Here is a 24,610-nt window from a genome sequence, read left to right as displayed (position 1 = left end):
ATACTAAGGGATGACTGTAGATGAAGGGGTTAACTGCTTGTAAGTGGAAGAACCTGAGTGAATTGATTAACTCTCTGAGGCTCGATTTCTTTTTCCTATAAATTCATGGTAATAATTGGGGTCTACCCTGAAAGATGGTTGGTAAAGATAAAATGAAGTAAGCCAAAGCATTTACTTCAGTGCTTGACCGTGATATTATAGTTTATAAGAAATATCTATCTGGTCCGTTCAGATGACCAAACACACCTCTCATATATACTCGGTCTTCATCCTGAGTTCTTGGCTCACAGCTTCCAAAATCCCTGGAATTTCCTAAGTGATGAGAGGATAAAGGTGTCTTTTCTTATGTTAATGATATAGGCTGGCTGCCTGTGGAGCCAACCTTGCGATCAGAAGGTTGGAACTTTCAGTCCCCGCACCAAACTCAGGGGAGAGGAGTGGGGCTGGAGGTTGAATCTATCAGCTAATGGCCAATGAGTTAATCAGTCATGCTTATGTAATGAAGTCTGCCAAAACAAAAACAAAAACACTAAAAGACAAGGAAAGCTTCCGGCTATTTGGGGAGAGTGGCTCGCCTGGAGATTGAAGTGTGCCCTTTCCCCATGTCTTGCCCTATGTATCTCTTCCATGTGGCTGCTCCTGTGTCGTAATAAATATGTAATCTAGTAAGTAAACAGGTTTCTTGAGTTCAGTGAGCCTTTCTAGCAAATTCATCGAACACAAGAGGAGGCCATGGGAACCTCTGATTTATAACTGATCAGTCAGAAGTACAGGTAATAATCTCAACTTGCAACTGACAGCTGAAGTACAAGGAAGGAGTTGTGCGAATCTCCAGTCTGTAGCCAATAGGTCAGAAGCACAGTTAACAACCTGGGCTTACAAGTGGAATCTGACATGGGGATGGGGGCCTTCTTGTAAAACTGAACCGTTAATCTGTGAAATCTGATGCTATCTCCGGGTAGAAAAGCCTCAGGATTGTTGAATTCTTGGATGCCCTGCTTGGTGTTGCGTGGGAAGCCCCTGCCCCACCTACGCACAAACTGGAATCAGGTGCAGGAACCTGAAAGACTGACATGAAGTAACTGCATACAGTCAGCTGTTAAATTGAGAAAATATTCATAGTCTTCATAATTAATTCTGACTCTAAGTAGAACATAAAGGCCCTTTATAAAGAACCAAGTATTGCATTTGAAAATGCTACTTTAAGAAATTTTTCCACCATCCCAGGTACTACTGCCTAAGTGTCTAAATATTAAGAGCACAGGTATGAATTCCAACTGCTTGGATACTTCATCTAGTTCTGCCATGTATTACCCGCATGACCTTTGGAAAGTGACCGAATCATTCCATGCCTCAGTGTCTGCATCTTCCAAATGGGAAAGTAACTGAGCTAAGACCTTTAGGAGAGTGCCCGGTACATTGAAATAACTTAAAAAAGGTGAACTATCATTATTATAATTATTGTTAAGAGTAAAGAAGATACTCTCACCATTCTCATAAAAGCACAGAGGTCTCCTTTCCTGGGTTTATTTTTTTCTAAGAAGATTGAACTGACGTAAGTGAACGCCCAGCAACGCCTGTCCAATCACGCTGAGACAGTGGTTCATGTCAAGAGATATTCAGTAATTGGTTCCAGGAAACAGATATACAATAAAACCTTGACTATCCAAGCCGCAGGACCCTCCTTCTAACCAAATTATTCAAGAGGCCAAATTTTCCCAGTAGTTGAGATTTAACCCTTTAATGATTTTCCTGAACTTCTACATTATCAGGATGCTACTAAAATTGACAGCAAGCATCCTAGAGGGTCATGCTTTGTTTTAATCTGTGATCTAATTGTTCACAAGCATCTTTCAGCCTTTTTTTTAAAGCCAAGAGTTCAAAGCAATTGGAGTTATTCCATTAGTTAACACTTAAAAAGAAGTCCCAAAGCCTTTGCAACCTATCACTAGTTGCTCGTGATTGAGTCTGGGATTTGAGATCAGGAATTTCAGGGACAGTGGAAGTATATTTAAAATTTTCAACCAGAGTGATGACCTTTCGTCTAGAGCCGCCGCCAAGGCAAGGTCAAGGTCAAGCCTGGGGAAGCTAGTTGCCCCTATTACAAAGACAAGTGTCTGTCCAAGTCCATGTTGCTGATGCGGTCAGCCAGACCTGTGCACTTCCACAAGTCTTTCATGCTCTTCATAAAAAGAGTTCTCCGTACGGCAAATGCAAATTTTAAAAAGTGCTCATTTCACTTGGGTGTCGTGGGCTGATTATTTCTTCCTCCTTGTTTGAGTTCTGCAGACAGCCAGACCCTGCCTATCTCCGCCCCCTTCCCTTCTTTGACAACATCAAATGACAAAGGTGCAAATCAAATACATGTTAAGTAAAACATCAGCACCGGTTCAGTTTAATGCTGTGCTCTGTCAACCCGCTCTACTGCCTAGCAACCGTGGCGGCTCACCCCCGAGTTCATTTTCATTTTAATGTGCCACCCAGAAAAGCAGCCTAAATATATACCCCCAGTTCTGAAGCATATAATCTGTAAACTACAGGAACAGGCGGATCATTTCCATTAGTTTCTTATGTAGCAAAAACCACAATTTGCACCCAAAGCATGCAATTATATTCAAATTCTGAAAGAGTGCCTCAGAAATAGTTGAAATTCCTAGTGTGGGGGAAAGTCACCCAGGAGTATACACTGCTATGTTTTAATGGGGTAGGGGGGCAGCAGGGAAGGGTCGTGGTGACAGTAATATTCCAAAACAGTAACAAAAGGGAGGTGAGGACATTATCTCGGAAAGGTGGCTTTCTGGTTTCCGGAGGTTTTATGTTCTTAGAGCTACTCAACATCTGGTGAGCAAAGCGTGGGGTCTGGGGCAGGGAACACGTCTTGAACAATAACTGGATTGTGCCTTCAGATGGGAAACCAAGACAGGTAAACAGAGACAGGTGAGGGCACGGGCCATTTTCACTTGCTTTCTGGCCAGTGAGACCCAACCAGGACGGGAAGTATCCCCCTGCCTGAGAACTAAGCTGAATCGGAGCACCTTCTCACACTAGGGAGAAAGCCTTCAGAACACCCCGAGAATCCTACCTTAGCCCAAAGCCAGGCACCTATTAGAAGACTACACACGAAAAATCCATGTTACAGAAAGCCAGACAACTCCAGTGCTGGCAGAATCCACTCCTGCAAGACTTAATCTGGGTAAGGGGAGATCCATATGAAGAAAAGGGTCTTGAAGGAGTAGGAAGACGGCCTTTCTGCTGCTGAGTAAAAGGAAGGTGACGGACGTAGTGTCAAACTGTCCAGCTCCCAAATGATTCTGATGCCGCCTGGATACCCTTGGCCAAGTCCCCATTTGGCCATCCGGGATATCAGAGGATCAGGTAACTCCCCAGCTTGTTGTGTCTGTTTTCTGTTTCTTGAGACAATGGACTGTGTGGTACAGCAGAAAGGCTAAGAATGTTGTGGTCAGAACTGAGTTTGAATCCTGACTCTCCCACCATACTACTTTGGTCAAGCCACTTAAGCTCTCCAAGTCTCACTGTTTTTATTTATGAAACAGCAGTAGCCTTATTAAGGTCAAAGGATGGTGAGGATTAAATGAAACCACATATGCAAAAGCACTGGAAGAGAGCCCGGTACACAGGAGGTGTGCATTATGTGTTGGCCTATGATCTGAGCAAGTCCTTCTCAAAATTCCAACTGTAAGTAGAAATGAACCACTTGCTGTTTATAAACTCAGTTGCTATTCTGCCCCCTGCTCAACACAGCACAGCATTCTAAACACAGAGCTCTTTTCCAGTATTAATAAGATGTGTTTAAATGAAAGCTGTGTTCTTCCTGTCTCTGCGTGAGTCTGCGATGAAGCTGGGTTGCGGGCTTTATAACACCACAGTGGGCCACTCTCGTACATTATGATGCTTCTGCTGGAGGGGAGAAGAGAAAACCTGGCTTGTGGCTTTGGCATAAGTTATTACCATAGTCAAAACAACAGACCTATAAAATACCGTCAGACCTGTGGAACTCAGGCAGCTCTAAGATACACGGTGGTGTCTTTAAAGACATTCAGATTGGAGAATTACGCAGTCCTGGTGCTGAGAACCATTTGGAGAGATAACCTCGCTTAGCCATCATATTGTACAAATGAGGAAGAAATGAAAAAGACAATTTTCCTCAGCTACGGTATTTAGACGCAAACACACTCCATGCCAGACAGAAAACTACAGGTAGAAGACAGAAGACAGATTCGAAGATCAAGCTATCCAATAGAATGTCTAAATGTTAAAAGATTAATACAATTTTAAGAAGTAATGTCACATCCAAAATCACAGAGTTAGTCAGGGAGATAACTAGGACCCAGTACAATGTCCTTTCTGTAAGAATCCTGGTTCTATATTTGAGACCCACAAAGTCAACTCCAAGGGTTCCGTCATAATCATACGTCCTCATCTCCTCTATAACCTTTGAGTCCTGGTAAGTAAAAGCATCAGAAATAACATTAAAAGAAATTCTCCACTTCCAGGTCTGAAAATAGTTGTCCCGAAAAACCTGTTTTTTCCTAGTATAAACTAGATTTTAAAACACTGGTTTTTATTGGATACTGAGCATCACATAGGGATGTTTAAATTCTGCACAAGTTTGCTAGAAAAGAGATCCGATTATAAATTTCTAAAATAGTCTCAGAATATTTCCTGAAGTTCTCTCCCCTTTCACTTCACGGCATCGCTGAGATTCTAAATGGTGTGCTAGAATTTGTTATTCTAGGCTAAAATTTGCCTGGCCTGGATTTCGACCAAAGACGACAGTTATCAAAAGTCACAAGATGACCACACGCGCTTTAGTGCCATGAGCAAGGAAGTACATGTTTAAGATCTTTCTTCTCTGTGTTTCTAGTCAGCAAATGAAGTACCGCTTGGAGGCAAAAAGTGTTCTTACGGACAGGAAGTGAAGAGAGCTAGCAGATGAGTGTTCTTAACCTCAGTCTACCAGCCAGCAAACAGTCAACACTGAAGCTGGACTTCGTGCAGAGAACTGAAAGAGCACTGCCATTAAAGTATTCCTCATAAAAAACTTAACCTGCACGCAGTGGTTTACGGTGTCCAAAGCACAACCTGTTTAATTTCTCATACAGTTCTTGACATGTGGATGGTAAGTGGTAGTATCGCAATTCCCAGTTAAAAGATGAAGAGACCGAGTTAAGTCAAGCCAAGTGACTTTTCCAGGCTCACAGCGTTCCTAAGCGACAGAACAGGACTGAGGTCTATTTCCTCCAACTCTGATCTTGCGGCTGATGGCTCCCAGCCCCCACCGAACGCCGCACTATCCATTAGAACTCCATTATATCCACATGTCATCCTTATTAACACACATCCTCCCGATCATTTTTCAGAAATATGTGAATACAAGAACAACAACAACAACAAAAACAAAATTCATTTCCTTTTCCTAAAGAGTTGAATACCTTGCTTAGGATTTGTGTCAATGTACATTACCATACATTTTCTAAACCATCTTACATGAGTACAAGGGTTACTTCATATTTGTGTTTAAAATAAACTTTCACCCCTAAACGAAAAAAATCCAACAGAAAAAATAATGAAATTGAAACTTTTTAGAAGGACCTAATTTTCAGCTACCAAAAAAGGGAGTTATTTATTCGAATTAGACCTGATTTTTCTTCACTGAAGGATGAGAGGTGAAAAGAGTGGGTGGTATGTGTCTCGAGAAAGGAAAAGAGGGAGCCACTGTAGTTCATAAAGGGAGTCACTGCGAGAGCAGGAGGGTCTAGCCTGGAACAGCAGCAGGTCTCAACAGAGAGACCAGCAGAGGGTGGGCATTAAAGTTTGTCTGCAGAGCACGGGCCGTGGTCAGACAGAATTAGCCTGCATGCGCATCCAGGTAGACACGCAGTCACACCAGATAAACGGGGAGGAAAGAGAAGGCAAGTTTTAACTGAATCTACCAGTGTTGTTTCCTCCATATATGTAAATAGGATTTTTCCTGAGGAGGCCCTGTCTTAACTGATTTTGTAAATTGCTGGCACTGTCACTGAAGATTTTCTTTTTTCACTGTGAAAGTTTGAGTTCAACAGAGATTCACTCAACAGTAGCTTTTTACTCCTTCCCCGATGACTGAGTCCTGGGGGAGGAGGACGAGTGTTATGGGCTGAACTGTGTCCCCACAAAATTCCTATGCTGAAGCCCAGACCCCCAGAACTTCACAATAGGGCTGTTTCTGCAGACAGGGCCTTTCAAGAGGTAAGTTAAAATGAGACTCTGAGTGAAACTTTAACAACCTGACCAGTGTCCTTATAAGAAGGGGAAACATGGACACACGAGGAAAACAGCGGGAAGCACGGACTCAGGCGAAAGGCCATGTGAGGACACAAGGAGAAGGAGGCATCCGCAAGCCAAGGAGAGAAGCCTCAGCAGAAGCCAGGTCCGCCAACACCGTGATCCTGGACCTCTAGCTTCTGGATCTGTGAGAAAATAATTTCCGCTAAGCTATCTCATCTCTGATATATATTTTTTTTTAATGGCAGCCCTAACAAACAAACACAGGAAGGGAAGTTTGAATAAGTTCAAGTTTCATCTCCAGAGATTTGCCTCCCTCTCAGATCACACAGGGTCCTAGGGAAGCAAGATTTCTGAGCTCCGATAGATTCATTCACCAAAATATAAAGTAAAGTATGTTACCTCTTCCGGATTCAAAATCAGACAATAAAGCAGTAAAGTTCTTACTGCTGATTCCAGCCAGTAGCCAGTTTGGTGAAGGATTTCTTTTTGTTGTTTTGTTTTTTGTTTTTTTTCCCCCCCGAAAGTAATTGTTGCAGTGGTCTCGTCTCTTCTCCCAATGAGACGGCAACCCTCACTTCCACCCTCCCCACAACAACGGTCCGTGCTGAATGTCCTGAAGAAATTTATACTAGGGCATTCTAATCTTCGGCATTCTAATCTTCCTAGGGTGGCCTTTCAAGAACAAGTTAATCTCCAGACCCACCACTTGCCAGCAAATTTTAGAGAAGCCAAACAATGCATCTAGAGGGGAGAGAGAAAGAGAAACCAATTTAATTAATTCATCACCAAGGCCAAAGACATATAAATCTTATCATTTTATCTGTCAACCAACACTATGAATTATTCAGCAACCTGAATCCCAAGAAGGAAGGGAGAGAAAGTGGTTAGAAAGCAGCCAGCTGAACAAAAGAAAGTGCTCAAGAGATCAGAGCAAAACAAGCCCCATGGTTGGAAAAACTTAAGAGGCAGTTCTCTGTGACAATGAATGAGCAGCATAATTTCTTACAAGAAAGACTCCTGGCTCATGTGCCGCTGGTGGGCCCACCACCACTTTTGCTAAGATGATTCAAAGAGGACTTACGTTGCCCCACCTACAGGTGCGTGAGCATACATACACACACACACACACACACACACACGTTTCTGAGCAACTTTCCTCTATAGATATTGTGGTGTGTTCCCTTTTAAAACTGAGTTCTATGTTCTCAACTAGTTACCCCAAATGCCTAAAGAGCCAGGAAGGTCTGCTGTTTTACAAAAGGTAACAATAAAAGGCACAGACTAAACCTAGGCTCCTTACAGAACCCTTCTTCTAAACTTTAAGTATTAAGACATTCTTTAGGTAGATGTACATTGAGTTCTTAAAGCAGGTGAAAGGAAAAAAATACACAAAACTCTCTTATGAAACTGAAGGTTGGTAAACAAACATAATTTAGTACGTTCCCGTCCTATGCCACTAAAACAACTAGGAGCTTCAATAAGCATGATATTTAAATATGGAAATAAAGTTGAGGATGAAAAAATACCTATAGAGATATTTTAAGTAACAGAATAATGTAAATCTGCATTTTATAAGGGATATTTAGATTTTACACTAATTAATTTGGTTGGGTATCTGGATCCCTGTTCCATCCCCCACATTTAAAAAAAAAATTTACAGAAGTGCTTATCTTTCACAGATGATCAAAATACTCCTGAAATCATCCCTTGATGAACAATACAATGACTTATCTAGTTTTCTGTCCTTAGCGGGTTACACACAGCCCATCACATAGTATAATAGCCAATAAATGTTAATTCAATAGAAGAGAACATGAAAGGAAGCAGGGAGCCCAAGCAAAGGGACTGACCGCTGGAAAGAAACTTACTAGACTCCAACTAAGAAGAGAGTTAAATTCTATCTGGAGACACAATCTTAACCTGAGACTATTTTGAGGCAGGTGTGGTCCTAGTCTCCCCAATTTATAAAGGAGCTCAGCCGGCTCTAGGCTGCCCTGGGATAAAGATTTTAGGCAAATCTATGCATAATTAATTTTTTAAAGATCAGGACCAAGCATAGGTAAAAGAACACTGGAGGATTTCTGTTTCTTCCATCCAAAGAAGGTTCTTGGACTCAAGGTTCTAGCTTTCCATTTATACCAGAATGAAGGGCATTTTCTTCTTCCCAGACAATAGAGACTGTTGCTTTTAACTCTGCAATAAGGTTGACAGAAAACTCTTAGTAATAGCCATTAGTCTCATGGTGCTATGCCTCCTACAGCCTCCATCCAAAAGATTTTTTTAAAACAATGGCTGTTAGCTAAGCTTTTGTCTCAGACTAGGGGAAAGCAAGTGTTCTCCAAATAAGAAGGAGAGGACCATTCACAAAGCACTGAGGGGTCTCCTAGTCTTTTCAGGAAGAAAAGGTCACACGCTGCTTAGATATGGGATTGAAGCCAGAGTTTGGGGCATCTTGTTGTTTGCTGCTTCTCTTGATTTCAAGCTCAAAAACATTAGTTAAATATGCAAGGAGCCTGCTTAATATAGATGCACTCACTCTCCAAACCCAAATCAATGGGATGGGACTCCAGGACTGAAAGAGGATACTGAAGAGTTGATTTCATGAGCTTTCTTGTCTTAGCCGTGCCAAATGCAGAAGTTCAGCACATTCTACAGCTCTGGTGGATCTGAGGGCCTTTTCTGGGGTCTCTAGTCATTTACTTACTTTATTCTTTCCCATCAGACTGAATCTTATCAGATACAGGTTAATGAGAAACCAGCTAAAAAGATTTAGAGGGTACTGAGCAACTGATGAGTGAAGAAATGAAGTAAATAGAAGAGTTGTGTTTGAACTGTGTGAGGCTCAGCCTCTTTTGCATCTTTCGCAGAGAGAGAAACAGTGACGGAGACAGAGAGGGAGACTGACTGACAGACAGACTTAGGAATCCCAGGAAAGTATTGCTCTGCAAATTTCATCACTTAACTAGTAGCTGCTTTTAACTGTTTACATCCTGAACAGAAAACCTCCAGACCTTGTCAGCCTATAACCTCTAAGTAATGCATAATCTTCATCTCCCTGCTGATCATTTACACTAATTAGCAAAATTTAGCTAATTATCGCTGAGCGTTTCCATGTTTAATTATGGCTATTAGTAATAGTCTGTCTGGCTTCCTCCATCTCCCACTCCCCTCTTTTTCTTTCCCACCCTTTACAATCCCATCCCCACTCCTAGTCTCTTTCCTCCCTAAGAGCTAACAGTTACTATTTCCATGAAATTGCTTTTGCTTTTTTGGTGGTTGTGATTCTTTCCTCTCCTAGTTTTTTTTTTGTTTGTTTTTTTTTTTGAAAGCCTACACCAGATCCAGCAGGAGTCACAGAGAAAACAGCAACCAGATCAAGATGAAGCATTCCCTCCTTCCCACCACCCCCCTCCACCAACCTTAGAAGCTCTGAGCTGCTTGACAACTCCATCAAATAAAATGTAAAGAGAGAGTCAGAAAGAGCCAGAGTACGTGCTGGCATTTTCTCAATGTGCTTCCACTTAACACTACAGACAGTACAGAGCAGAAGCCCAGGGCTAGGAGGCTGTGGGAAGAACTGACATTCAGAATGGGGTCTGCGCGTTAGAGGTCTTCAGAACACAAGCCAGGGCAGGGGACCTCTAGTGTGCTTCACTCGCGCGCTCCTCCCTGGAGGGCTGTTCCTGCAGTCGGGCTCTGTGATCCCTACTCTCCTCACCATCAGAGCAGAGTGTATAGTAAACAAATAATGAAGCTCCCTTCTTTAGAACAGTTTACTACAGCAAGCTCCTACCTTAGCGGCAGACATCACCCTTTCGGAGGCAGCCTGCTCAGAGCTGAATGGATTTTTAAGAGCCATAGATCTCTTCCTTCAACATCTATGCAAGGAGGGTCGTTTGGAGCAAAATACATCATACTTGTATTGTGTGAACAAGCCTATCCATGTTACCTTTCATTGAAATATTTCCAGAAACAGTGGAACTGACCTGGCAATCATTTACACTTGGCTAAATTATAAATGGACTTTGCCTTATCTTAGCCACTGCTTCCTCTTGGGTAGTTAGCGATATTAGATGTACAGTTTTCACAATAGCTGATCTCTCCATCCGACATGTGGACAAACATAAAGCTAAACAAATGCACAGCAATGATCACTGGCTATTAATGATGCTTTCTGCCTCCCTCCCCTCAGCTACACTCCCCCACCCCCCAACCTTTACCACATAGGCCACTTTATAGCAGTTCAATCAACTTTAGGCTGAAGACCTAAGGATTCCTGCTGTCTGCTATTTTCCCACGACTAGCTCCCAAACAAGATCAGAGAGAAGGGTGACAGCAAGGTGAATGAATGAATTCTCAAAAATGCAGCATGGGGAGACTTATCTGATGAGTTGTCTGCCATTACAGGGAGTGAAGGAGGCAGAAGGTTGCAAAGGGGAGAATGTGGTGCTTGTGCAGCTATGAATAAGGGAGCTGAGGAGAGGAGAACCCATTAGAGGAAGTGGGGGGACTGGGGCAGAAACACTAGCCTTTTAAGAGAAATTGGACATTTTCTTCCCTCCTGCACATGCAATGCTTTTCATTATTTTAAATTCAATTTTTCTTTAAATTCTCTTCCCAATCTTAACATTACCTGAAAGGCGAGTGGGTTAAGGAATCGCTATGCCCCATTAAAAGGATAAAGAGCAGAGAGACCCACCGTGCCCTCCTCGAAGGGAAACAGGGGAGCGATAGATAGAAATAGGCACTGAGTGATGCTTGCTGCCATGGAAATGGTGCTCGTGCTGAGAGTGAGACCCCGGCGAAGAAGAGGAGGAGGAAGAGGAAGCTACATTAGAGGAACTCCACACAGAGCTGACGATACATCCCCAGAAGAGGGACCAGATTCCAAGCGTCCAGGCTGGCCGGCGAGGAGGGTTCCGTCTCGCGTGGATTCTCAGGTGCATGGTCAACGCACTGGACCACCACAGATGGGCAGTTTGAATTCCAGCCAGTGGAGGATAATTAAGTTCATGATGCCCAGGGGCCCATCATAGCAGTAGGAAGACTTGCCCAAATTTTGGAAAGAGGGAAGGAATAAGCGCTTTCAAGAAAGATGATGGGGTTAAAAAAGAGATACTACTTAAAAAAAAAAAAATAAGAGAAAAGCTCTCCTTTCCTGGGGCTGAAATTTAAGATGCCAAAGTCCACCCAGGTATTGCAACCCTCCTCGGGAGCCCCGGAAAGCCACGCATGTCAGGGGAGGCCCAGCGCAGATCCTCCTGGTCTCTGGGCACCTCAGGTCTGATGACTTAACTGCACACTCCAGGAAGCCACACAGAGAAAAGGTGGAAATGAAGAAAGAGGAGGAGGCAGCAGGAGACCCAAGTAGGTTCAGGTTAGTTTATCCCAACATCCAAGCAGTTTGAACATTTTTTTTTTCTTTTTCCACTTCCATGCGATGCAATGCAGAACTGTCAGGCAACAGGGGGCCGCAGGTGGGAGACTTCTTCGCGTGTTCCTCGGAGTCGCTGTGGAAGGGCGCCGAGGCTGTTAACCCTGCGCGTTCTGGACCAGCGCCACGGAGTAGCTGCCGTGCGTCCTGGGTTTCCCAACTGGATGAAAAGCAGCAGCAGCAGCAGCAGCAGCAGCAGCAGCAGCCGAAGGAAGGGAACAAGAAGGACCAAAGAGAAGAGGAGGAGGAAGCCGGCGCGGAGCAGCCACCCAAACCAACGTGGCACGGGGCGGAGGGAGGTGGGTGGGCGAGCAGGGAGAGCGCGAGAGGAGGTGCCCGGCAGGCGGCAGCGGTGGCCACGAGGCGGGCGAGCGCCTGCAAAGTGCGCGGAACTGGGAGGCACAGGTGAAGTGAAGCGAGGAGTTGGGGAGCCAGATTCACAAATGGGCAAGTCATATGCAAATAGCGCACTCCCGAGAGCAAATCAGTGCAGCCCGAGCGCTCTGCCGAGGGACTGGCTGGCTCCGGAGGAAGGAGGGGCCCGAGCGGCCCGGAATCCCGGCCCTCCCCATTCAAGTGCACGCTCCCTCGTCTACACCCGCGAGAGCCTCCCGCGCACAACCCTCACCCTCCTCACGCTCCGTTCCGTTCCAGCGCGAGTGGGCACGCTCGCGTGTCTGTGTCAGACGGACAGACGGACACTGAGCCTTTTGATCACCCTGCCCCTTCTCCTCTCCCAGGCGCTTTAAGCCATTCTCGGGCAATTGGGGAAGAAAAAATGCAGGCGGCGGCAAGGGCTGAAGTAGCCCCCAATAGAAATAAAAATAAACCGCTTGAGTCAGCAGGTGCGCTGGGGCCGCTGCAAGCGGTGGTGCCGCACGTAAGCTCCCCCGCCTTGGTGGTCAGCACTGCGCAGCCACTCTCCGGGGCGTGTGCCTCTCTGGGGGTAAAGATGCCCAGGGCCCACCCGTGGGACGAGTGGCGGGAACCCGCGTCCCGGCTCTCCTGAAGGCGGAGAGGTGGCCTGGACATTCCGGAGGGTGAAAGGTTTGATGGCTGGAGGCCCTTCGAGAAGGTGGACTGGATGCTCTTGGAATTCAGGACTCAGGTTAGCGCCCTTGCTGGTCGACCTGGTCAAAGAACTTCAGAAGGAGTGAGGACTGCGTCTGCTGGAGAAAAGAGGGTGGCTGGCCTGTCCTGGGTTGGCTTTAGAGGCACTGCCCCAGGTGGGTGAAGCTTCCGGGCTTCCAGGACGCTGGGCACTAAAGAGAGAGCAGCTTTTACATCCAGGCTGAACCTGCAGGGGAGAGCAGGAGTGGCAGGAAGAAGCTTGGCGCGCCTGTTGTGGCCATCTGTTACTCCAGGAGGAAGCTGACCCCGGGCTTTGCCAGGGAACGCTGACATTCCGGATGAGGCAGCCTGCATTCCAGCCTCCCTCCACTCCCAACTTCTCCTCACTACTTTGTTGAGCAGGATTCAGAAACCCAACAGGTACCCCTCCTAAACCTCCGTGTCTTCTGGGCTCTGACTCACTCTTTCCCAATCACCTTGGTTAAAAAAAGCACACTGTATTTTTGGGGGGTTGGAGGGGGAGAGGTGAGGCAATAATACTCGCTGGTTAAATCATATGTATATGGCATTTCTTTTTTAAAAACAAGCCTATAGCACCTATTATCCTCCTGCTCTCCATAAACATTTCAAACCCCTGACTGAGAATAAAGAACAGGGATTAAAACAGTCCTGTTCATTCTTGGGGCTCCTTACGGAGATGTGGAAGAAGTTAGTATTACACGTCTCTCTAATAGATAAAGATATCAAACCTATGAACGATTTGCCTTCAAGGTCAAATATCAAGTCCATTTCAGAATCTATGATGGTGACTTAGTACTTTGGTTATGAAACTGGTGTCCTCCCAAAGATCCACGCGCCCGCGGTAAATAGTGCACAGTCATCCAAACTGCGCTGGCGCTCAGCTGTGAGGGTGCTCCAAGATCCACAGCCTCCCAGGATGGCCCTCGTTCAAGGTCCTTCCTGCCTTTGAGTGGCAGCCCACAGACACAGTGTTTTAAACTGGCAACGTGTACCCAGGAACACCACAACAAGAGAGAGGGGCGGTTTATGGAGACTCAATTTAAACCCATTTCCTCCTCTGTAAAATGTGAATAATGCCTCTCCTCATGTATTAATGGAGTATTAAATGAGATAATGTATACACAGCATCTGGCATAGCATCTGACATAGGGTGACAACACTTTTTAATAGAAAAATAAGCCAAAGCTCCAAGGAGGTTAAGTACATGTTTAGGGTCTCAGGCTTCTATTAAGTACAAAAATGAGAAAAAAAAATTAGTATCTTAAGCATCCCCCCTTAAGGGAGGTAATTGCCATGCAATCCAACCACTCCTTGATTTATTCCTCCAGATGGATTCCCACTGCATTTTGGATTTAGTGACCCTGCATCGTGGCCTTAGAGAGACTGAGGTGACCTGGCTTATACCCAATTCTCCAACTCCATCTTCTGTCAGATGACCCCTTACTCACTACCCTCCAGGCTCCCAGACCCTCTTTTTGCTCTCTGAATGTGCCAAGTTCTTTCCCAACCCAAGGCCTTGATACTTGCGGGCCCCTCTTCTCAGGAACACTTTTCCCTAAGATTTTCATGTGATTGGTTCATTTCCGATGTCACCTCCTCAGAGGCCCTCTCTGGCCCACATCTAAAGTTAGCCGCCACCACCTCCGAAAGGCACTTTATCCCATTACCTTGTTCTTTTTCCTTCACAGCACTCTCCACTTTCTGAAATTATCTTATCTGTATTTGTTCATAGTCTATCTCCTTAAAAAGACTGTAAGCTCCCTGCAAGCTGGTCCTTTGTCTTGGTCTTCCTGATATCTTCTGTATGGAGAAGAGTGGGTGGTGCATAGTAGAAGCTCAGTTAAATGTTTGCTGCATTAATGAATCCAGTGCATCAGTTGCCAACCGCAGACTCCCATCTTCATACACGATTCGTTTCACAGAACCATTTATCTGGCTTTAGTGACACTGATCCCCAGAGACACCTATTTCCAGAACTGATGAGTTGAACGCCTAGCCACTTAACATTTTTCTTCTTTTCTAAATTGGCATTGAGTGTTGGAAACTGTTTTTTTTTTTTTTTTCTCCTTCAACCCAAGGAAGGATGGGAAGCTTAGATGGACCTTGCAATTAATTCTCTGCTAGGCAACAAAGTGAAAATAAATCCTTAATGCAGTACAAAATCTGGAAATGCTGCTGGTGCGTCACAGCTGGAACTATTCATTTTACTTGTCATACTTATAATTTATTTATTTACTTTTTTGCAAAATGCCAAAAGAAGTATCCGTGAATTCCAGTAAGGCTGATTCCATTCGGGGACCGAGTTGAGTACTAAGGAGACTTATCAAAGGACAAACACAAGGCTGGTTTATTTTTCTTCTTCTATTTTAAAGAGATAACCAACAATTATCCTGATAAAATGAATGTCCTCCAATAAACACACTTCATTTTTTTTCATTTGCGTTCTTTCCCTCCTCTCTCTTCCTCTAGTCAACACATTCCTACTTAGACTTCTTTTCTAATTCCCATTATTTTCAGCTCTACTAGAGTTTGTATTAGGCTGATATACGAAATTTTTTTTCTAGATTTTTCACTCCAGTGATAACTCCTAAACACTACTTGCGGCTAGAGCTCCGGCTGAAGGATTTGCCGCCACCTGGACCACCACCAAAAGCTCCCTCTTTCCTCCTGAGGTATCTTTTCTAGTGGGTCCTTTGAGCGAGAACACTTGAGAAAGAAGCAGGGAGCTATAAGATGAAGATGAGAGTCCACTTTTAGGATAGAAAGGAAGAGGAATAGATGTAGAAATGTTATGCTCACTACAGATTTAAAGTTGAAAAGTGTAAATAATTTCACAGGAAGAACCACGCTTAGCTCCACTTGGAAAAACCCGTACGATCCACTGCGCTGCTGGCAGGAGACACCTGTCCAGTTGTTTGCTGCAGGTAAATCTGATATGACTGCACAGACACAGAAAACACTGGAGCAGTCTGCTTCTGTGCTTAGGTGAGGGCCCTCTTTTTCCAAATATAAAGAATAGAAATCCTTACTTTGTCTCTCAACATAAGAGTTCAGAAAGTAGGTTTAGGGGAAGGGGAAAAAACCAAAAATAACTAAACTCTCATAATGTGAAATGAAGTAAAAGTCCCGAAAAAATACAGGTGACTGTTAACATAGCTATAAATATATCCAAGTGTTCCATAAAACAGTCGAACTTTGCTTTATTATATGTCGGTAGGTTTATTTATAGCCACATAATTCATCCTTCTTCTTATTTATTTAAGAAAGCCATCCTGCAAAAAAGCAGATTTTGATTATATTTTACATTTGGGAGTATAAAAGAGAAGCTTTATTCTCTTAAGTATCACTCCTACATGTATTTTATTTAAAAAAAAAAGACGATGGCATCCTTGTATAATTTTATACTTGAGAGAATATATTTGTGGCTTTGGTTCCTTTAACTTATTCTTCATATAAACATCTATAGTTGTTCTTGTGTCCTCCTTGTGGCTGAAGTGGGGATATCAGGAGTCTGGATGTTGAGAAAAATCTCTCTAGGAAATTCTCCAAACCTCTTGCATTTGATCAATGGCTCCGGGATAGCTACTTCGTTAGAATTTCACACATTCCTCCAAGGAAAATAAAAAGATGACATTTTCCTGTGTAAACCTTAGTCAGCTTCCTTCAAAATCCAAGTGAAATTATTTTATCATGGAAACAAATTTTGCTTTTAATCAAGGACAGGAATCAGTTGTTTCCTCATAGAAAGATTTGGGCATTGAAGCCCCTGTGAGTGTTCACCAAGCTTGCACTGGTTATCGGAAATCATGCAAATCTTTATCCAGTTTTAGCGACTCAAACAGAGTGAATGATTCTTCTATAACAAGTAATCATATCAATTGCATGTTTATGGGAAAATTATCAAACCAAAGATTTAGAAGACATGTTAGAGTGCCTGCAGATTTAGATTTGGGCTCTGGTGCTTGGCTGGCTAGGCTCAATCCTGATTTTGCTTTTTAGCTGCTGTGAAAAATGTTGGCAAGGTCCTCATTAGCCCCTTTCTGTCACAGCTTCTCCATCTATAAAATCGGGATAATCATACTATCTATCCAAATGGTCTGTTGTGAGGATTTAGAAAGTTATTCTATGTCCAGTGTATATAAACAGTTCCTGGCACACAGTAAATGGTCAGTAAATATGAGTAATAAAAATAATTCTCCAGATGACTCCGGGAAATTTCTCTCTGCTAATGGTTTTCTCTTCTTGGTGACAAATCTCAAGAGGACTGAATAAACAAAAAGCTCCCCCGGCAATTTTAAAAACATAGAATTGAAAGTCACTCCCACGGGTTACCTGACTCAGTGGATACTCTTTGCCCTTATCTTGCAGAATGGGGAGCAGCTTAATCACATCCTTCTCACAAATATCCTTTAAGCCAACTCCAAAATAATACAGCTCACTGTGGAACCAGAACCAGATAATACTGCCTATGGAAGCCCAGCCCTGTTTCACAAGTAACCATTTTCCAGCACAGGAACTCACACAGCCTCAGTCTGCTTTGGGATTTGGAAGGGCTCTCTGGTTACTTCTTTTCCCCATTGTTTTATTTTCTCAGCTTCTTCTTTTAAATAAATAATAAATTCCAATTATTTGGCTTTCCCCCAAAAGGCACAGCTTTAAATCTTTTTAATAATTTCCACTGATTTGGTATTTCATTATAATTCAATGAAGTTTTTTTGAAGTTACTGATAATGTACCTCTGGACTAGATTCTACTCAGCATAGAAAGAAATAATTAAGTGGGTGCATCAGTTCATCTATTTCGTGAACAGCACATTTATTCTAACTACGGGCAAGCCACCAGCTGGAGTCCAGGGGACTTCAGGATGAACAAGAGAGCATTTAAGGCCTTAAGAAGTTCATAATCTAGCAGGAAAAAAAAAATAAAAAACAAACCATAAATTCCATCCATATATACATCTTCCCAAATACAATGTGGTAAGGCTAGAATAAAGGTATAAACAAAGTATACAAAAGAATAGAGAGTGAAATTACTCCACTGGGGGGAGAGAAGGGGCCATTAGGAGCGATTCACACACAAGGTGACATGTGAACCTCATGTCAAAGTACTAGAGTGCAAATCCTGAATCACTGCTTATTGGTCCTGTGACCTCGAGCAAGTTACTTTAAACTTGGTAAGCCTGTTTCCTCAATAGTATAAGTATGAATAATTCAAAGCTCCTAGGATTGTTTTCAGGGTTAAGCGAGAAGATACATTTGAAAAGAACAATGTTCAGGTTCATTATTATTACGAAGCTGGCCTTGAACGACTTCAAACAGGCAGAGAGGCAGACACATAAAGTAAGGACATGATCAGTGTGGGGTGGAATCATCCACCGAGGGCCTCCGAACGGAGGCAAGCTTTAAGCTTGGCGTTCACCAGTCATTTAGATGGTTAAGCCCTGAGAATCTCAGAATGGGGTCAACTTTTCCTTTTAAATAAAAACAAAATCAGGTGTTTCATGGGATAAGGAAAGGCAACAAAAGTAAAGAGAAGGGAAGGAAAGGAAGAGAAAGGAAGCAAGAGAAGAAAAGGGAAGGAAAGAGAGGGGCACGGTGGGGAGAAGAGGAGGAGAGGCCAGGAAACTCATAGCTCGGAAACTGTTTTTATCTCAAGCGACAGGGCTGCCATATTCAAAGATGTCAAATAAAAACCATATAAATAAAAAGTTAAATTGTAGCATAGCCAGGAGTTTTCCTGTGTCTAATTTCTTCCACGCAATCACTTTTCAGATACTAAAATATCCATTGGATTCAATTCATCAGACTACCATTTAATTCTAGGAACATCGTAGTTGAAGCATCCGTCTCATTCACGTGTCCACCTCATCACCATTCCATGAAGAGTGTATCTTCTAAGACAGAGGGACAGAGATCTAAAATTACTGACCACTTTATCCTTGATTTGATGCAGTCTTAAAGCCACTTAGATAAATTTTGGGCGGGGGGTGGGGGGAATGAGATGAATGTTCCCGGAACAGAAGGTACAAAGTGTTATCTAAGCAGCTCCAAAAATGTTTGCAAGATGAGTAATAAGGGCATTTCTCAGTGATACTGAGGATTTCACACTTTCCAAAACTGATGGTGAGGACAAGGGAATACTGAGATGTAAGTTTATGTCATCGTAGGAGAAATAGGCTGTTCTTATAATAGATGAAACAACATTTAAGATAACAATATTTTGGCACTGATGGTATCTACGTCTTCAAAATCTGCCATTTCCAATCTGAACAAGCAGAAGTAGTTGCTCTTTCCTATCTTCTCTTAACATTTGTCATATTCCATTATTATCAGTTGGGTTTATATCTGTGCCCCCTACATGATTTAGAGAGGAATCATGTAGGGAACTGGGATCTGGGCTTAGGGTCAAACAGCTTAAATTCGAGGGCCAGATAGCGTACGTTCAAATCCCTGCTCCACTATTTAGTAACGATGTGACCTTGGGAAAGTTGCCTAGCCTTTGAAAACCTGTTTTCTCATCAGTAAAATGGAGATTGCAATATTCCCTATCTGAAACTTAACACAATACCAGGACAATATAAGACATCCAATGGATGCTTATGAAATAGTATTGACATATAATTAATTACTCTAGGACAGAACATTTCGCAGATATGTACATACATACATATATATATGTAGATATATATATATGTGTGTGTGTATACACACACACACACACACACACACACACATAATATATCTCCAAAATATGCAAGCATCTCATTATAAGGAAGAACTTTTCAATATTTGGGGCCATTACAAAATTGGAAGGGATGCCTTGCAAGGCAGTGGGCTCTCCATCACAGGAAGTGTTCAAGCAGCAGAAGCCTTTTGAGGACACCGAAGTCGCTGTCTTGCAGTAAATGAGAGGATGGAGTATATAACCTCTAAGTTTCTTTTCAAACTTATATCTAAAATTTCTTTTAAATTTTCTATTTGCCCTTCACTTCTGCGTTTACTTAAATGTAATCTCTTAGCCTTATTTTGAGGCTCAAACCCAATTCCTTCATGCTACAAAAATCATAGCACATCCTTGTTTCCTTGTTCATTAAAACCTCATGCACTGAGGTGAGACATTTTAGACTTCTGTAAAATGAATCTAGTGTCGTTGCACTAAAACTTCATTTTGCATCGTTGCACGCAGTAAAGGTTGTCTCTAGCCACGTTAACAATTTTATTAAATACCAAAGATTGTTTTTCCCCCTGGCTACTAGCAACACCTACACAGCTGCTGTCCCTGTGATCTCAGAGGGCACTTTTCATTGGTGAAGAGCTCATTGCTCTGGTTAGAGGAAGCTGACTTGCTTGCCCTATTGTCCTGTACCTCCCAGGAGGGAATCATGTGGACTGAACACAAATAAAACGGAATCCCCTTAAATAAAGACATGTGTCTTGAAAATCCGGGGCTAAAAGCAAAACTACTCTTCTCTTTTTAGCCAAGACAAGGCCATTCCTCCTCAGCAGCTGGTTTAGAGAAGAAAAAAGAGAGTTAGGTACTTAGAAGACACCTAAGAAAGTCAGAGAAACTGAGATACTGAGACAGAGAATGACTTGTTTAATATCACACACCATTTCAGTGTCAGAATAAGTTGAAACACTCCTCAGGAATATTACTCTAGAGGTATGAGTGGCTCCTACAACAACATCAACACAAAATAAGATTATAAGAACGGTAATAATCCAGTAAGAAGATAATCTACCATGAGGAGAAGTAACTGACACAACAGTGGAAGAATAAGACATATGAGACAAGAAAACAATCTGAAAGAAACTGCCAAAAAGTATGGTTGAAACAATTAAAGAAATTATAGAAACCTCAGAGGAAAAAAAAAAACTAATGTGATAATGGGCATACTTAAGAAAGAACTAAAATCATTTGAAAATGCAACACAGTCAATGAATTTTTTTTAAGTCAATGGATGGATTATGTAAGTATCACTGAAGGGGGAATTAATGAACTGAAATAAAGACCCAAGGAAACTTCCTACAATGTAGCACAGACAGAAAAAGATTTGGATAATACAAAAGAGATTAAGAATCATGAAAGAGCAAATGAAAAGACCAACATATGTCTGTCAGGATTTCTAGAAGAAGAGAGTAGAGAACATTGGAGAGAGGGTAATATTCAAAAAGATAATGGTTGGGAATTTTTTATATTTAAGTAATGCAAAATCTTATACTACAAGATCCTAAGTAGGAAAGAAAAAAGAGAAATAGCCACACTTTGGTTCATCACAATGAAACCAAAAACATCAAAACTAAAATAAAAATCTTAACAGCAACAGATTATTTTTAATTAAAGCCTATAAGACAATGAAAATAATAGCTCTGTGTTGAAAGAAAATGACTTTCAATCCAGATTTGTTTAACTAGTCAAGTCATTTAAGAGTGGAGGCAAACCTAAGACATTTTCAGACGAAGGAAGTTTGAGAAAGCTCACCACTCAGAGACGGTCACTGGCATAACCACTGAAGAACGTGCTTCAGTATGAAGAAAATAATCCCAGAGAAAAAGAGTGACATTCAAAAGGAAACGATGCGTAAAAGGAACTGGTATGATGGGGCTAAATCTAAGTAAGCACTGTGTCACTACCACTACCACCATCATCAACTTGTTTGTGGTGGCTTCAAAACAAGAATAATAACCAACTTTTCTTAATGCTTATAAACTACGTATTATTATCATCCCAATTTTACAACTGGGGAAAGAAGGTACAAATTGTAACTTACCATAGCTAGTACAAGGGAGAGCCAGGATTTGAATCCAAGTCACTTATCTACTGAATCTATGATTTAAATCAACTTACTACTACACAAGAAATGCTACACAAGTAATTTATGCAAATTTCAAGTAATATCTTAAGAGAATGATAACTTGCTTTCTATTTGCTTTCTACTTCCTTTTTGTCCCTTTTCTGGAATGTGGATCTGGAGATGAGTCAACCTCAACCATGTGAATGAGGGCATCGTGTCAGTTTTCTTTTGGTAGACGTTTGCTAGGTATATTAATTAGGATAATTGATTTGGCTGTTTTTAACTGAGACCACATAACAATGCTTAAACAAGACATGGAAAAGCCTGAACCAGTCAATGGCCCAAGGAAGTATGGCTGAGAAACAAGAGAAAAGTAACCCATGACCTAGAGAAGTATAACTACCATACCCTCAAATCAATATTCTAACTAATACACTTGGCAAATGTTAACCAAAGGAAAAGAGGTTTAGAAATATAATTGAGACAAAACAGACATTATTGCCAAAAACATTACCACTGTGTCCTGAGAAAAATCATTAACCCAGGGGATGCAACAGTCCTAAATCTGTATATGCCTAATAACAGAGCCTCAAAATATATAAAGCACATAATGATAGTCATAATAAAATGACAAATCCATGATCAACCCCTTCCCACTAAAATATATGTTCAATTGGTGTAGGTGTTTTTGTTTGATTACTGCTGATTCTCCAGAATTTACAACTCACGTCAAGAACTTAATAGTAACTATTTATTGAAAAAATATCCTTCTTTTTAAACCTTAGAATAAGCTGGGGAGAAAAGGCTATAACTAGTTTAAAAAGCATAATTAACAGACCAGAAATAATGGACACACCTGCAATCCTAGACAGAATAATTAGAGAGTTCCATACTTTCGAAAACATATGAGACATAGTGCAAAAAGGAGTCATGTATTAGGATCATAAACAGAGAATGAAGAATCAATCATTGCACTCCGTATCTTCTGTCCACAGTGCAGTAACAGTCTGAATCAATTACAAGAAAATCTGCAGTATCTGTGACTGAACAAATTAAATGAGCTCTCATTTTATCATTGAAATGAGATAAATTAGATAAGTAAAATGATGAATGAAAGGAGATAAATTCCTATGTGTGCCATTTCTATGTTCTTAATTATCACTTTCTGTATGTAATGGAATATTAGAGGGATGCTTTCAGAAAGGGACCTGAGATCAAATTTTTCTAATTCTCTTCTTTTTTTAAAATAACAATGTTCAGCACAAGTTATCCAATATACATGTCAAAAATGAAATAAAGCAAATGACAAACAAATGTTTGTCTCAGAGCATTAGCTATTAGATGGTTTATACTTCATTTGTGCTCTCGTGTGTAACACAAAGCAAATATATATGTGTGTGTGTATGTATATATAGGTTTCACATAAACAACTTTCAATTATATATATTAGAATTAAATGATGCCCAAATATTTTCACTAGATATTAATTCTTACAACATAGTGCCTGGGCAATTTGCACTTTACAGACTAAAAAGAGTTTATGTTCACTATCTGAATATGGGAAAGGCCATCGAGGGTTGCATTAAATCAGCTGCTAATCCATAATATATTTTGTATTCAGATAACTTGTAGTTGTTCACAAAATTATTGGAGTCTTAGAAAATATGAATAAATAGGTTTTCTGCCTGTATTCCTGTCACAAATGACAGCCAAGCCCTTTATCTCAGAAGTTGCTCCCTTACCACTGTAGGTCCAAAGGAGTCCCCAGAACATTTATACCTATCTTATTACTATTTTATGAACCGAGAAGACATTCATTTTCTGAGACTGCCAGTCTTTACTCCAAAACCCAAGATCCTGACAAAATCAATTATAATTTTAAAAAGTACTGCTCAACCTGGAAACTAAATGCCAAGAAAATGCATCTGACGCTTTCTAACTTTTGATCCCCTCTAAGTGAAAATCCTGGAAATGATATTCCAAAAGAGAACTTTGACCCGAGCAACATCATCATTAACAGTGAGGTACACAGAGCTTAATTTTAGAACATAAAGGAATAGACAAAAAGCATGTATATATAAGTCAGAGCTAGAGAAAATCAGAAGGCTTTTGAAAGTTATACCAGGAGAAAGACCACATTTTTGTCCCCTTAAACCAAGTTGTAATGAAGAAGGGATTCTGTTATACATGATTTCTCATGGTGTAATATGATGTGGTTAAGAGATATATTGTGATGCTGCTTTAGAAGGGGAAGTAACTGGGTTTTAATTCTTGGCTCTAACATTAATTGCCAGACATCAGGCAACTCACTTAACCGTAGGCTATCTCCTGTAGATTCCCAGTTTTCTAAAATTTAAATTTGTATACTAGAAACTGAGGCTAACAAGAGCACAACTTTGGGATAATAATTCCTGCTGGCGTGCGTGCTCCTGCTATTTACTTCCCCTGCTGTAGCTCTCTCCTCCCTTGCTCGGCCAACAACCTACTAGTTAATTTCAAGCAAATGAATGCAGAAGACCAAGCATTTGCTGTGAATCCTCTAGAAAATCAAGAAGAAAATTCACAGGGAAGGGGTGGTACAAGAGGCAGAAGTCTTCCACAGCATCTGTCTTAGCTCAATTCAGGCAGAGAGCGAGCCGTCTCATCCAGGGAGTGTGTCTGTGTGGGAGTAAAGGATCACAGAGGGAGTCGCGGTGCTTGATAGATGCAATTCCCTAAAATGTATACCTCGCTGGCGTCCAGAAGATAACACAGAAAGGTGAGTGCATCCAAAAAGAGAAGGACAAAAGGAGAGTGTGCTATTGGACAGATGCTGAACATTCTTGGAGGGTCTGAATACCACTAAGGAACAGGTCTGACTCACTGCTAAATAAACAGTCAGAGAGTCACGGTGAAGCTTTGGGGATAAGAGCAGGCAGCGTATTTTCTAACCCTCTTCTCCTTGGCGTCTCTTATTTAGCTCCTGCTGGGACTCGGGGAGTTAGAGGTGGGTGTACAATGGG

The 24,610-nt window shown here is 41.8% G+C and overlaps 1 protein-coding gene across 3 annotated transcripts in view; it reads right to left on the bottom strand.

Moving 5' to 3' along the window:
* Window positions 1–24,610, bottom strand: part of NRXN3 (neurexin 3) — a 1,622,198-nt gene that overhangs the window by 477,178 nt on the left and 1,120,410 nt on the right. For 2 of the 3 annotated variants that reach the window (XM_006184279.3, XM_006184277.3), the window contains exon 1: window positions 10,988–11,331. The exons of the other annotated variant lie outside the window; for it this stretch is intronic. In XM_006184279.3, coding sequence (XP_006184341.1) covers window positions 10,988–11,234 — 247 coding nt within the window. In that variant the 5' untranslated portion in view covers window positions 11,235–11,331. Of the gene's footprint in view, window positions 1–10,987; window positions 11,332–24,610 lie in introns of those variants that run through there. 3 annotated transcript variants of the gene reach the window in all.

The sequence above is a fragment of the Camelus ferus genome, chromosome 6 (assembly GCF_009834535.1).
Source record: "Camelus ferus isolate YT-003-E chromosome 6, BCGSAC_Cfer_1.0, whole genome shotgun sequence".
Taxonomy (NCBI): Eukaryota; Metazoa; Chordata; class Mammalia; order Artiodactyla; family Camelidae; genus Camelus; species Camelus ferus.
This window is presented reverse-complemented; position numbering and strand designations above follow the sequence as displayed.